Raw genomic sequence first — 15,000 nt, forward strand, 5'->3', positions numbered from 1 at the left:
TACTATGTAATCTCAACACAAACATTTTGTGTAGAAAGAACTTGGTTGAACTGGGTAAACCCAACACAATTAGACGTGTTGATGCAACTCAAATAATCAGTTTCTTCAATGCTACATTAACATCACAAAAATATTCATGTAGTCCCAACTCAAACGGATTAATTAAACTTCCATTTTACAAGATTAAATGGAAAGAACACAATGAAATTAAAATTATTATGTAATCTCAACACAAGCATTTTGTGTAGAAAGAACTTTGTTGAATTGGGTAAACCCAACACAATTAGACGTGTTGATACAACGCAAATAATCAGTTTATGCTGAGCTACAGTAACATCACAAAGTATTCATTTAGTCCCAACTCAAATGGATTAAGTTAACTTCTGTTTTACAAGTTTAAATGGAAAGAACGCATTGAAATTAAACTTATTATGTAATCTCAACACAAAATTTTGTGTAGAAAGAAACTGGTTGAATTGGGTAAACCCAACATAATTAGATGTGTTGATACAACTCAAATAATCAGTTTCTTCAATGCTACAGTAACATCACAAAAAATATTAATGTAGTCCCAACTCAAATTTATTAAGTAAACTTCTGTTTCACAAGATTAAATGGATAGAACGCAATGAAATTAAAATTATTATGTAATCTCAACACAATAATTTTGTGTAGAAAGAACTTGGTTGAATTGAGTAAACCCAACACAATTAGACGTGTCAGTGCAACTCAAATAATCAGTTTATGCTGAGCTATAGTAACATCACAAAGTATTCATTTAGTACCAACTCAAACAGATTAAGTAAACTTCCACTTACAAGTTTAAATGGAAAGAACACAATGAAATTAAAATTACCATGTAATCTCAACACAGTAATTTTGTGTAGAAAGAAATTGGGGAAACCCAACACAATTAGACGTGTCAATACAACTCAAATAATCAGTTTCTTCAATGCTACAGTAACATCACAAAAAATATTCATGTAGTCCCAACTCAAATTTATTAAGTAAACTTCTGTTTCACAAGATTAAATGGATAGAACGCAATGAAATTAAAATTATTATGTAATCTCAACACAATAATTTTGTGTAGAAAGAACTTGGTTGAATTGAGTAAACCCAACACAATTAGACGTGTCAGTGCAACTCAAATAATCAGTTTATGCTGAGCTATAGTAACATCACAAAGTATTCATGTAGTCTCAACTCAAACGGATTAAGTAAACTTATGTTTTACAAGTTTAAATGGACAGAAGCAAGTTGAAATCAAGTTGTTGCTTTAGTACATTTTAGTTAATAAATTGAACAAGCATAAAATAGTTTTTTTTAGTAGTTACTCTTATTTACTGCATTGCTTAATCTGTTGTAAAAGCAGTACAACAAATACTAACATGATATATAAATATTGTCCAATTTGAATAATATCATTGTTGCTTTAAATATGAGTTTTACGGTTTCTTTTTCTTTCTCAGCTGAAGTGGAAGTGTAAAAAAGACGACGCCAGTGATGCGGGTTATTCTCACGAATGTCTTCAAAACCTCTTTCAAAAGGTGAGATGCTTCAGAACCGCCGTATTGAGTTTCTTTTGTTTTCAGTGGATGAAAAAGTGAGCGTTATAAACCTGTCTTCTCCTCAGCTCAGTTTGTTGTTCATTAGTTTTAATCGGATTATTTAAACAGTCTCTGCGTTAGATTGGGGGTCCTGAAGTTTATTTTACAGATGTGTGAGAAAGTGACCTCGTGTGTGAATAAGCTGTTTTCTGTTGTTAATGAGAGCGGTCTGGTGTCCAGCGCCGCAGGTTTCACGTCTGCATAACATCAACCATTAAAACGCTTTTATTCCCCCCGTGCATGAGCTCCATTAAGTTTTGTAGCAGCTCAAATGCCCCGGGCAGAGCAGTGCCCTCTTTACGCAGCACACGCCACCGTTGAGGCCCGGCTTCAAGGACGCGTTTAACGGCGTCAGGGGACTCGCTAGGAAATGTGCTTTTCACATGCAACCAACACCACGCGATCGCCACGCCCCCTCTAAAATCTGTTAATGACATCAGGCTCCGTGTTGGATTCAATTGTCCCTCTACACGCACCTCCATGTGGGTCGGGCATCGACATAAGCAGCTCGCAAACCTCTGGAGGTGTTATGCCAGAGAAGTTGATGCTCGTTATATGCGAAAGGCCGTTATGAAAATATCTTCAGGAGAGTGTTTGGAGCGGGAACTCCAGCGGGAGCCGAACACTGTGTGTTTTGGACTCTCCAAGTCTCACGTGTGCTGTGAGGTCAAGCCCGAGAAACTTTGGGAATGTTTGGATATATGAAATAGGCGTCCGGCGGGACTCTCTGCTTTGTCACCGTTGGCGAGTCTTTCCAGTTCTGAACGTCACATACATTCTTCCCGCTTTTCCCAGGCAACGATAAAACAGATTTAAGAGACTGAACGCTCATGGTGCAATGGAGCGGCTCTCTCGTATGAGTGACTTTCTTCTGTGGAACACAAAAGGAGAAGTTTATGTGTAATGTTCAAGCTGCTTATTTACGTACAGTGACCAGGTGCTGTCAAACTGTATAAAAGCACCTTAGAAATAGTCCATATGACTCGTGTCCTTTATTCCAAACCTTTTAAAGTCATACAGTCACTTTTGTGTGAGGAACAGGCCCAAATTGACGTTTACCCTCCCGAGTGTGACTGCTGTGTGCATTTTCCATTTCCCTTTTAGATTTGTAACTAGTAGCACCTAATAAACATGCAAAAAATACAAATAATAATAATACAAATAATTTTCTAGAGCAAACAGTTTTTTTTAACCTGTTGTTGAACGCCCCCTTTTTGAGCACAAACCATGAAAATGACACCCCTGAGGTTAAATGGTTATATTTACGGGACCCTTTGGAGTTTGGACACAGTTGTGGTCTCTTTTGGGCTTTATTTCACAAGTTTTCAGAATTAATATTTGTTGTTATTTATTAAAGTTAGAGAAGCTGAAGTTTATAGTAATGGAAATATTTTGTGTTGAACATGTTTTTATAATCGAATAAAACTATAATAAAAGTGTCAAGACAACCCAGAAATACAAAGTTCTCAAAGTCACGAGTCTAAAGAAGTTACGTTTCTAATCTGAAGATGATTTAATAATAAATGAGTTCCTGCAGCTTTAATCTCTGTAAAATCTCTGGAAGTGTTCAGAGTAAAATTAAGCTCCGCCTCTCAAGACAACACTAAATCTGACGGCACTGCTCGACTATTATGAATAAAACTACGCCACATTTTTATAAATAGACTTTGGAGACGGGCTGGTTTTGTTTATGAGACTCTAATATATCAGATCATAAACAGTTTTACAACATGAATGCTGCTCAGATTGCAGTTTGATGAAGAACGATGATGAAGGCAAGATCTCATGTAAACAATAGAGAATATATCAATATTTCTCACATTTATCACTTTTATGGACAAAAAGTGCGATTGGATGTTTGTTAATGAACGCTTGTCATGGACGATTGACCCAAGTGTGTTGAACTGGATTCATCTGGCGATCATGTTTTCAAAATAAAAGTCCCGCTTTTGATATCGCGATGTTTTCATTTGTACTCCTGCACTAATAACTCAATTACTGTTTCTGGAGGATTACTATTGTGAAACAGAGATCAGATATCAATGTTGAACCCTTTGACCTTTGAAACGATGTATCATTTGTTAACATTAATTACATTTATAGCGTATCAACAGGTTAAACATGCATGTCCTCATATGTGGAAAGCAAGTCTAAGAATAAGTTGTCACTGTCAACCATGTTCAAATAAAACATTATAAATGTTGAATCTATGAACTGATGATCATTGAGTGTCCAAACATCATCTGCAGCCTGAAACTGAACTTCTGATCCGATTTTAGGAGTGAACGCACTTAACTGCATAGAGAGTTATAGGATGCTCCCTTGCTCCCTATTTAGTGAATGCACTTAACTGCATAGAGAGATATAGGATGCTCCCTTGCTCCCTATTTAGTGAATGCACTTAACTGCATAGAGAGTTATAGGATGCTCCCTTGCTCCCTATTTAGTGAATGCACTTAACTGCATAGAGAGATATAGGATGCTCCCTTGCTCCCTATTTAGTGAATGCACTTAACTGCATAGAGAGATATAGGATGCTCCCTTGCTCCCTATTTAGTGAATGCACTTAACTGCATTGAGAGCTATAGGATGCTCCCTTGCTCCCTATTTAGTGAATGCACTTAACTGCATAGAGAGATATAGGATGCTCCCTTGCTCCCTATTTAGTGAATGCACTTAACTGCATAGAGAGCTATAGGATGGTCCCTTGCTCCCTATTTAGTGAATGCACTTAACTGCATTGAGAGCTATGGGATGCTCCCTTGCTCCCTATTTAATGAATGCACTTAACTGCATAGAGAGCTATAGGATGCTCCCTTGCTCCCTATTTAGTGAATGCACTTAACTGCATAGAGAGCTATAGGATGCACCCTTGCTCCCTATTTAGTGAATGCACTTAACTGCATAGAGAGCTATAGGATGCTCCCTTGCTCCCTATTTAGTGAATGCACTTAACTGCATAGAGAGATATAGGATGCTCCCTTGCTCCCTATTTAGTGCATGACTTAACTGCATAGAGAGCTATAGGATGCACCCTTGCTCCCTATTTAGTGAATGCACTTAACTGCATAGAGAGCTATAGGATGCACCCTTGCTCCCTATTTAGTGAATGCACTTAACTGCATAGAGAGATATAGGATGCTCCCTTGCTCCCTATTTAGTGCATGACTTAACTGCATAGAGAGATATAGGATGCACCCTTGCTCCCTATTTAGTGAATGCACTTAACTGCATAGAGAGCTATAGGATGCTCCCTTGCTCCCTATTTAGTGAATGCACTTAACTGCATAGAGAGCTATAGGATGCTCCCTTGCTCCCTATTTAGTGCATGCACTTAACTGCATAGAGAGCTATAGCATGCTCCCTTGCTCCCTATTTAGTGCATGCACTTAACTGCATAGAGAGATATAGGATGCTCCCTATTTAGTGCATGACTTAACTGCATAGAGAGCTATAGCCTTGCTCCCTTGCTCCCTATTTAGTGCATGACTTAACTGCATAGAGAGCTATAGCCTTGCTCCCTTGCTCCCTATTTAGTGCATGCACTTAACTGCATAGAGAGCTATAGGATGCTCCCTTGCTCCCTATTTAGTGCATGCACTTAACTGCATAGAGAGCTATAGGATGCTCCCTTGCTCCCTATTTAGTACATGCACTTAACTGCATAGAGAGATATAGGATGCTCCCTTGCTCCCTATTTAGTGCATGACTTAACTGCATAGAGCGCTATAGGATGCTCCCTTGCTCCCTATTTAGTGCATGCACTTAACTGCATAGAGCGCTATAGGATGCTCCCTTGCTCCCTATTTAGTGCATGCACTTAACTGCATAGAGATATAGGATGCTCCTTGCTCCTATTTAGTGCATGACTTAACTGCATAGAGCTATAGGATGCTCCCTTGCTCCTATTTAGCTATAGATGCTCCCTGTCTATGTGCATGCACTTAACTGCATAGAGATATAGGTGCTCCTTGCTCCTATAGAGAGAAAGAACAGAAGAGCCATTAATTTACATTTACATTTATGCATTTGGCAGATGCTTTTATCCAAAGTGACTTACAGTGCACTTATTACAGGGACAATCCCCCCGGAGCAACCTGGAGTTAAGTGTCTTACTCAAGGACACAATGGTGGTGACTGTGGGGATCAAACCAGCAACCTTCTGAGTACCAATGTATTATACAGAGCACTTATTACAGGGACAATCCCCGGAGCAACCTGGAGTTAAGTGTCTTACTCAAGGACACAATGGTGGTGACTGTGGGGATCAAACCAGCAACCTTCTGAGTACCAATGTATTATACAGAGCACTTATTACAGGGACAATCCCCGGAGCAACCTGGAGTTAAGTGTCTTACTCAAGGACACAATGGTGGTGGCTGTGGGGTTCGAACCAGCAACATTCTGATTACCAGTTATGTGCTTTAGCCCACACCACCACCAATCCATACTCCACTCCATTAATGCGGGCTTTCACACGACTCGCTCATCATATTATTAATGACCTACATTTCAATCTGTCTCACACAAAGACTTCACAGGGTTTGGAATGACATGAGGATGAGTCAATTTTGACATTTGTCCTTTCCTTTTAATAAATCTCACCTTAGAAGCTTCACATTGCTGTAAACATGTTTTTAGTGGTTGATCCAGGACTTTAGTGGTGGATGTCCTCCTCCTAACTGCGGGGTCAGAGGTCAAATACTGACCAATGCTTTAGAATCACTCGCAGAATTCCTGATTTTAAACCTTTTTGGCTGGCGACTGGTGCTAAAGCACAGCTTGTGTCAACCCCTGCACCAAGACCAATCATTCTGAACGTTCTCGCTGTTGAGTCGAGGGGAACAAAATTAACTGGAGGAGTTTAAACAGCGCGATCATTAGCTAAATATTATTCTGGAAGAGTTGAGTGTTTCTCATGGTGGACAGAAATAGAGACCTCCCTTAAGACGTGATGGGAACACACTGTCTGCACTGAACAAGTCAAATTAAAAATGTTATCTGCCGCCTCTAAATTTGGAGAAATGTTTTTGAGAGTTTTAATGCAGCGGTCACTGTTGTGTCATTATGATTTTTATTTTGCAGTACGGGGATGTTTTGAACATTTTGATATCCAGTAAGAAGAGAGGAAGTGCTGTGGTGGAGTTTGTGTCAGCAAAAGCAGCTGTGAGTATTTCTCATATGTGTAATGAATCAGATTATATCAGATATCATGGGGGAATCTCATGAAAACATGTCCATGTGATATACACTCACCTAAAGGATTATTAGGAACACATACTAATACTGTGTTTGACCCCCTTTCGCCTTCAGAACTGCCTTAATTCTATGTGGCATTGATTCAACAAGGTGCTGAAAGCATTCTTTAGAAATGTTGGCCCATATTGATAGGATAGCATCTTGCAGTTGATGGAGATTTGTGGGATGCACATCCAGGGCACGAAGCTCCCGTTCCACCGCATCCCAAAGATGCTCTATTGGGTTGAGATCTGGTGACTGTGGGGGCCATTTTAGTGCAGTGAACTCATTGTCATGTTCAAGAAACCAATTTGAAATGATTTGAGCTTTGTGACATGGTGCATTATCCTGCTGGAAGTAGCCATCAGAGGATGGGTACATGGTGGCCATAAAGGGATGGACATGGTCAGAAACAATGCTCAGGTAGGCCGTGGCATTTAAATGATGCCCAATTGGCACTAAGGGGCCTAAAGTGTGCCAAGAAAACATCCCCCACACCATTACACCATCACCACCAGCCTGCACAGTGGTAACAAGGCATGATGGATCCATGTTCTCATTCTGTTTACGCCAAATTCTGACTCTACCATCTGAATGTCTCAACAGAAATCGAGACTCATCAGACCAGGCAACATTTTTCCAGTCTTCAACTGTCCAATTTTGGTGAGCTCTTGCAAATTGTAGCCTCTTTTTCCTATTTGTAGTGGAGATGAGTGGTACCCGGTGGGGTCTTCTGCTGTTGTAGCCCATCCGCCTCAAGGTTGTGCGTGTTGTGGCTTCACAAATGCTTTGCTGCATACCTCGGTTGTAACGAGTGGTTATTTCAGGCAAAGTTGCTCTTCTATCAGCTTGAATCAGTCGGCCCATTCTCCTCTGATCTCTAGCATCAACAAGGCATTGTCAGCCCACAGGACTGCCGCATACTGGATGTTTTTCCTTTTCACACCATTCTTTGTAAACCCTAGAAATGGTTGTGCGTGAAAATCCCAGTAACTGAGCAGATTGTGAAATACTCAGACCGGCCCGTCTGGCACCAACAACCATGCCACGCTCAAAATTGCTTAAATCACCTTTCTTTCCCATTCTGACATTCAGTTTGGAGTTCAGGAGATTGTCTTGACCAGGACCACACCCCTAAATGCATTGAAGCAACTGCCATGTGATTGGTTGATTAGATAATTGCATTAATGAGAAATTGAACAGGTGTTCCTAATAATCCTTTTGGTGAGTGTATATATACACTTTTTTTATACACATATTTATATATATATATTTTTTATACACACACATTTATATATATATATATTTTTTTAGATACATATATTTTATACACACATATATATATATATTTTTTTTTTATTGCAATCAAAAACATCAAATATCCATGTGTCATATGTTGTTGGAAAGAACTCAAAGAGTAAAATACAACCAGACTATTTGTTTTACTCACATACAAAAAAAAGATATGTCTTTAAAAGTTATGTTGGTGAGGTCTGGGTATCTCAGGGAGTATTGACGCTGACCGTCACACCTGGAGTCGTGAGTTTGAATTCAGGGCGTGCTGAGTGACTCCAGTCAGGTCTCCTTAGCAACCAAATTGGCCCGGTTGCTAGGGAGGATTGAGTTACATGGGGTAACCTCCTCGTGGTCACTATAATGTGGTTCTAAAAGATAATCAGATGTATAGATCATTAGATAATCCACATGAAGCACAATGTTACATATGACCACCAGGAAATGGCGCCAAATACACGACACAGACTCAATGATGACTCAAATGACACAGAATGAAACTGTGATGCTTTAGGACATTATTATAAATAAATGTTTTAATGTTATATCTTTTGATTGCTTAATCATGAATGATACATCACATTGTGTGTTTTAATGAGGAGGATGTGCATATCTTAATTGAGCGATTTTTCTCTTGGTGGATGATAAAGTCCCATAGACTTACATTGAAGGAGGGACTCTGGGTCGTGTCTAGAGACCGCCTACAACAGCCAAGCTTTCATTTTACAGCATCATCTGTGTTTTTCCATCACGTTTCAATCTTTTTATGTCTTCCTAATCAGGATCTGGCATTTAAAAATGAGAGGGGTCTGATGGGAAACCCTTTGAAAATCACATGGCTGGAAGGTCAACCGGCCCAAGCGTCACATGTTCAGACCGCCGCGAGCATTTTCACCCCTTCACAGGTAAACATGTTATTCTGAATATGCCAAGATCAAAGCTTTTCCTATAGATTTTTCCATAAGGATTTCATAATCATGAACCCAACCAACCAGCTCTGAGGGGAATCACAACATCACAAACTTTGATTTGAAGCAATAAAATATTTGATATAAGATACAAGACTGTATTAACGTCTTTAATGAGGGAATGAACTAGACTCCCATGAATCATTGCAAATGATGAAATTGAATTAAAAACAATGGAAATATATAAAAGTATTGATGTAAATGTGTTAATTGTAAGTATAGAAACGATATATTTTAAGTTCAATGCAAGTGAATGGTGACCAGAACTTTGAATCCAGACAAAACGGATCAATATTTAAGTCCTTTTTACTGAAATATTTTACTTCCTGTCGCTCTCCGATGCATGACGTAAGTGTGTTGGCATGTTCAAATGTACGGAAGTCCTGAACCGCGCTGTTTTTAGGTGTCTTAGTGCCTGTCTGAGCCTGAAACATTTTTTTTCCCTTTTTCTTATTTTTTTTTCTCTCTCCAATTATTTTCCTTTTTCTCAATTTATTTTAATAATTTTTTTTTCTCTTTTTCTTATTTTTTTCTCTCTCAATTTTTTTCCCTTTTTCTAATTTTTTTTCTTTTTTTCCCATTTTTTTTTCCCTCAATCCTTTTCCCCTCTCAAATAGTTTTGTTCTCTAAACTTTTTCCTCTTTCTCAATTTTTCTAGAATTTTTTTTCCCGCTTTCTAAATATATTTTTGACACTCCTTTGACGTGCTTTGTTCACTGCGATTCTCTGATTGGTTCATTTTCCCCATCAGAATTATGGGTAGAGTACTTCTTTATCAGGAATTTTCTTTATTTTTCTGCCCAATTTGAAATTCCCAATGCGCTCTGAAGTCCTCGTGGTGACTCGCCTCAATCCGGGTGGCGGAGGACGAATCTCAGTCGCCTGTACGTCTGAGACCGTCAATCCGCGCATCTTACGTGTATCACCTCGGACAAAATTATTTGTCAATGACCCAGAAACCAATTCCCCTTTGTAGAAAACCAGTGGGATTTTTCGGAATGCATGTTTATTCAGAATTGATTTAACCAATGGCGTGAGTTTGGGGGCGGGCTTAATTATTCAATTAGATTCAGTTTTACCATGTCATCGGTCTTAATGTAGTTTAGCTGGTAGCGCATGGCACTAGCAATGCCAAGATCATATAATGTATGTGTTGAATGCACAGTAAGTCACAGCATCTGCCAAACGCATGAATGTAATGGGAATATAATGTGCATGTTAATGTGGCCGCTGCTTCTGTGCGTGAGCTTTGTCTGTCGTCTTGTTAATTTTACAAATTGTAATGAAAGTATAATGTTACTGCAACGTTCCAGATGATTCCCATAGATTTGACATCTAAGCTAAATAGCATATTTCATATATCTGTCAGAGAGAAGTATGTAAACATTCAAGGTTTTACTTTCGTATTGAGTTCTCTGAACAATGTGTTTTAGTGGGTTTGTTTGACTTGGACTGCACGCTGTACGCACGCTAGCAGCTCTCAGGACCCCCAGCGTGAGTCTCATTAAGATCTGACCCACCTCAGACACGACAGGAAGGGGTTGGGGGGGGGGGGGGGTAGAGTGGCATGTGTAATGTGTGAGTGGCACGATAACTTACCCCCACCCCAAAAGCCCCCAAAGGGGTCCTGATCACCCCTCACATCTATACACGCACTCTTTTTTTTTCTTTTCTTTTTTTCCCATTGCGTGCTCGTCCACATGTTTCCCGGTCTTAACTTGGCTTTGCCTGTACAGACAGCCTTGACTGAACATTAAAGTATCAGTGTACTTCCTGCAGGTCTGTATCAGGGGTTTCAAACCATAAATAAAATCTAATTCACCAACAAAAGCAGCCCAGGCCTCCACTTATGTCGATAAAAGCTGCAGATATGGAGCGACTCCTGATGTTACAGATGCCATTACATATCTTGAGTCTGGAGGGATGATGTTCCATTAAATAATTATGCTTGCATCAGTTTCTCCCTGTCAGTCCCAAACAAATGGATCAACTTCAATTTAACAAAAAAAAAAAAAAAAAAAAAAAACATCATCATTTACTCACTCTCATGTAGTTCTAAACCTGTATGACTTGACTGACTTCTGTGGAACACACAACAGAATGTTATGATGAATATTAGCCTCCGCCCATTTCCACACTAATTAGTTTTTGTTTGAAAACGATTTGAAAACGATGACATCATGAAAATGGATTTGTGTGGGTGTGGCCTCAGTCACCATTCACTTTCAAAACGATATAGCAGTAGGAAACTAGCAGCATTGTTTCATGTTTCATATATGTAAGATTAGATAAAGTGTTAACTGATCTCATCATTTACTCACCCTCACGCCGTCCCAGATGTGTGACTTTATTTCTGTCTTTCTTCTGCTGAAGATTTTGAGAAGAATATCTCAGCTCTGTCGGTCCATACAATGCAAGTGAATGGTGACCAGAACTTTTGAAGCTCCAAAAGGCACAGACAATTGTAGTAAAAGTAATCCAGACAAAACAGATCAATATTTAAGTTGTTTTTACTCAAATATTTTGCTTCTGGTCGCGCTCTGATGCATGACGTAAGTGTGTTGGCATGGTCAAATGTATAGAAGGTGTTAGTGCCTTCCTGAGCCTGTCCTAAAAAAAAAAAAATTCTGTCCCATTTTTTTCTCTCTCTAAAATTTTTTTTACATTTTTTTTTTAATTTAATTTTTTTTAACATATTTTTGTTATGCTCAGGAAGACACTTAAGGCACCTAAAAAAAAATGTTTTCTCCTAGTGAAACTTTTTTTCACAGTTCAGTTCGGGGCTTCCGTACAAACATTCATTGAGTCACTGGAGTCGTATGCATTAATTTGATGCTGCTTTTATGTGCTTTTTGGAGCTTCAAAGTTCTGGTCACCATTCACTTGCACTGTATGGACTTACAGAGCTGAGATATTCTTCTAAATATCTTAAACTGTAAACCCCTTTCACGAATCGTGGAATGAGGTGAAATGAGGTGCCCAGGGTTTGTCTTGATCCTCGACAGGCATGCCGAAATATGCCTTGTATCCTCACACGTCTTATCAGATGCTTCCACAAAGACATTTTCGCTCTTGTCTAGATAAATTGGCCGCAGACATAACTCTTGATGCCATCTCAGACAAATGCAGATATGTACCCACTTAGACAGCTGGCACTAAACCGAACTGGTGGGCTTAAGACCCCTGTATTTATACTGCTATTTATATTACTGAAACGTTCTAGAATGTTCTAGAAGTTACTCCAAGTTTAGTCAGCACTGAATCTATCTGGAATGTTCTGGAAAATTGCTACATTTCATAATCTCACTGTCACGGTCACCAAAGCAAAGTTTGTAGCTGTTTTCTAAACTTAATAAGAAATTAGGAAATAACACTTACTACCCAGGAACCCGTTTGAATGAGCAGCTAGAAGCAGTGAAGTGCACACATTTCAAAATAAGAGTCCCCTCAGCTTTTACACTTAAAAGTTCTGCACTGTGAGTCAAATCCTTTGATTCAGCTGGCTATTGGTATTTTGGTTGCACCATAAACCATTGCATTTAATTCAGTATGGACTCTTTTAGCCTCTCTTTATTATTTATTTATTTATTTTATGCTCAGATGGCAAATAAAAGAAAAGTCAGGAGTGTTGTACTGCTCAGATAAAGGAAAACATTTTTATTAAATGAGGACAATTCATTTCGGTCAAAAATGACCGAAGAGAGTTAAAGTCATATAGAAAATGCTAAAGAAAGTTTTAAAGAAAACATGAAGCCAACATGGACACAATGATTACAATTTAAACAAAGTTTGTTTTTTTTTAATTCACATTTTTATCACCTTATTTGTCAATGACCCAGACAAAATGACTTTTGCACTATATTATATAGTCTTCCAAAGTCAAACGATAGTTTTGTGCGTGGAACGGACCCAAATATAAGTCGTTATTCACTGAAAAATAGTGTGAGTGTTTGAGAGCTTTGGCGGAGGGAAAGATTTTCAGTGAATAACGTCTTAATTGTATTTTTTCTCACACAAAACGGTTGTATCGGATGAATTGGAACAAAGTGCACGAGTCATACGGCTACTTTTATTGAGCTTTAATTTAACTTTTGTAATGATTTTTGAAAATTGTAAAAATGGCCGTTACATTTTGGGGTGACTATCTCTTTAAGAAGCCAAGTACCCTTATCTTAAAGAGATAGGCTAATATATTTCTTCCCAGAACCTTTACAACGTTGACTAACAACAAATCTGTTCTCATCACTTTAGTAATAAAAATGTCCGTTTGATATGATTGATTGAAGGTCCAGTCACCCGAACTTTACAAACGATCGCCTCTATCACCAAATCTGTTGCGTAAAACGTTCTTCCCAGTAAATGTGTGTGTAAATCACGGAGATCTCTTTCGGTGATGTATGAGTGTTGTTTTAGCATGTCAGTGCTCTGTGGAGATAAAAGTGCAAACTCAGTGTGTCTGAGATATAGTGCTGTTTTTCTTTGCTGTCACATGCATCAGTGTTCCTGCCAGACACAACATGATCCAGATGGATCAGCTATTTTTGGGAGTTTGCCGTTTTCAGCCATATCTGTAGAGCTGGACAAAAAACATTCCCTCATAAATGTTGTCTGTGTCTGTTGCGGGTCGAGTTTTGCTCTTGGCAGCCGGAGTTTAGTTCTCTGTCCCAAGATGGAGATTCGGGAGGAATTTCAGGGAAAGTCAGTGGGGTCTAATATGGATGATGGGACGCTTGACCTGTTTCAACAGCAGTTAGTTACTAGCCAGTTTGTGTTGTTGGTAAAAACGCTGGTTTTAAATGATAAATTTGCTCTATATATAGTTAGCATGTGCAGCACGCTTCAAATGTGAGTGCTTGTGAATGTGTGGAGCCGGTGTTCTGACAATCTGTCCTACCTCAGAATGTGCTACCAACACGCACTGCGCATGCGCAATACGTTTTCTAGCATATCTGAAGACACGCCCATAATTTTGAGCTACTTTGCCTTAAAAATCACGAGTTTGGGTGAAAAAATGTAAGTAAAATCTTGCTGAATAATAATACAATTATATATAGTATTTTATTTAAAAATAAATAAATAATAAAAATCTCTCCATAATTAATCTGTATTTGAATTTGACGGTTAAACAGCACCTTTACATAACTGAAGCGTACGTGTGTTCGGATACGGTATCTAAATGTATATTTTTTAAATACTCTAGAACGATATTTGAAATCTACTCAGATGGAACTTTATTTAGCACAAATAACTTGTAGAGTTGTGTTACTGACAAGACATCATTAAAAAACACGTTTTAAACATTTATTAAGGTGGTAGTTCATTCGGATGGGGTATATCAAGCTGACAGGATGTGCTACCCCTGATTTTACATAATTCGTTAAGGCGGTTTTTAATATAAATTGTAGCTCATTCTGAGAAAGAAGCACATTTTGTTAGACAATGTGACAGCTTGAACTACCGGTAGCACATCCTGAGCGGGTAGGACAGATTGTCAGAACACCGGCGTTGTGCAGACGTAAAGACTCGTTGCTCAAACACGGAAAACATCAACGTGAGCATTGCGCGTTTATGTAGCAGATGACCGCGAGAAGAGCGGTAGCACGAGGCAAGTCAAGTGTTTTGTAATGTCGTTCAACCATATAAATGCCGAATGTAAACATAACACACTATGAAATAATGTTAAATGGACCTAACAGTTATTGAGGTAGCAGCAAGGTATAAATTGACAGCGCCATTTTGGATCCGGAGCGGCTGCTACGTGCTACCGCGCCGCCATTTTGGATCCGTAGCGGCTGCTACGTGCTACCGCGCCGCCATCTTGGATCGTTAAATAGCAGCCTTTTGCGGTTTAATAATCAACCGGCTTTTCAGGTTGTGTGAAGCTACTGTCA

The 15,000-nt window shown here is 38.9% G+C and overlaps 1 protein-coding gene across 1 annotated transcript in view; it reads left to right on the top strand.

The window, feature by feature from the left end:
- The window catches only part of dnajc17 (DnaJ (Hsp40) homolog, subfamily C, member 17), a 55,405-nt gene that overhangs the window by 14,955 nt on the left and 25,450 nt on the right, over positions 1-15,000 (top strand). The window contains exons 8-10 of the mRNA XM_052145495.1: positions 1,473-1,550; positions 6,696-6,776; positions 8,924-9,046. Of these exons, the coding sequence (XP_052001455.1) occupies positions 1,473-1,550; positions 6,696-6,776; positions 8,924-9,046 (282 nt within the window). The remainder of the gene's footprint in view (positions 1-1,472; positions 1,551-6,695; positions 6,777-8,923; positions 9,047-15,000) is intronic.

This window comes from Xyrauchen texanus, chromosome 16, assembly GCF_025860055.1.
Source record: "Xyrauchen texanus isolate HMW12.3.18 chromosome 16, RBS_HiC_50CHRs, whole genome shotgun sequence".
NCBI classification, from domain to species: Eukaryota; Metazoa; Chordata; class Actinopteri; order Cypriniformes; family Catostomidae; genus Xyrauchen; species Xyrauchen texanus.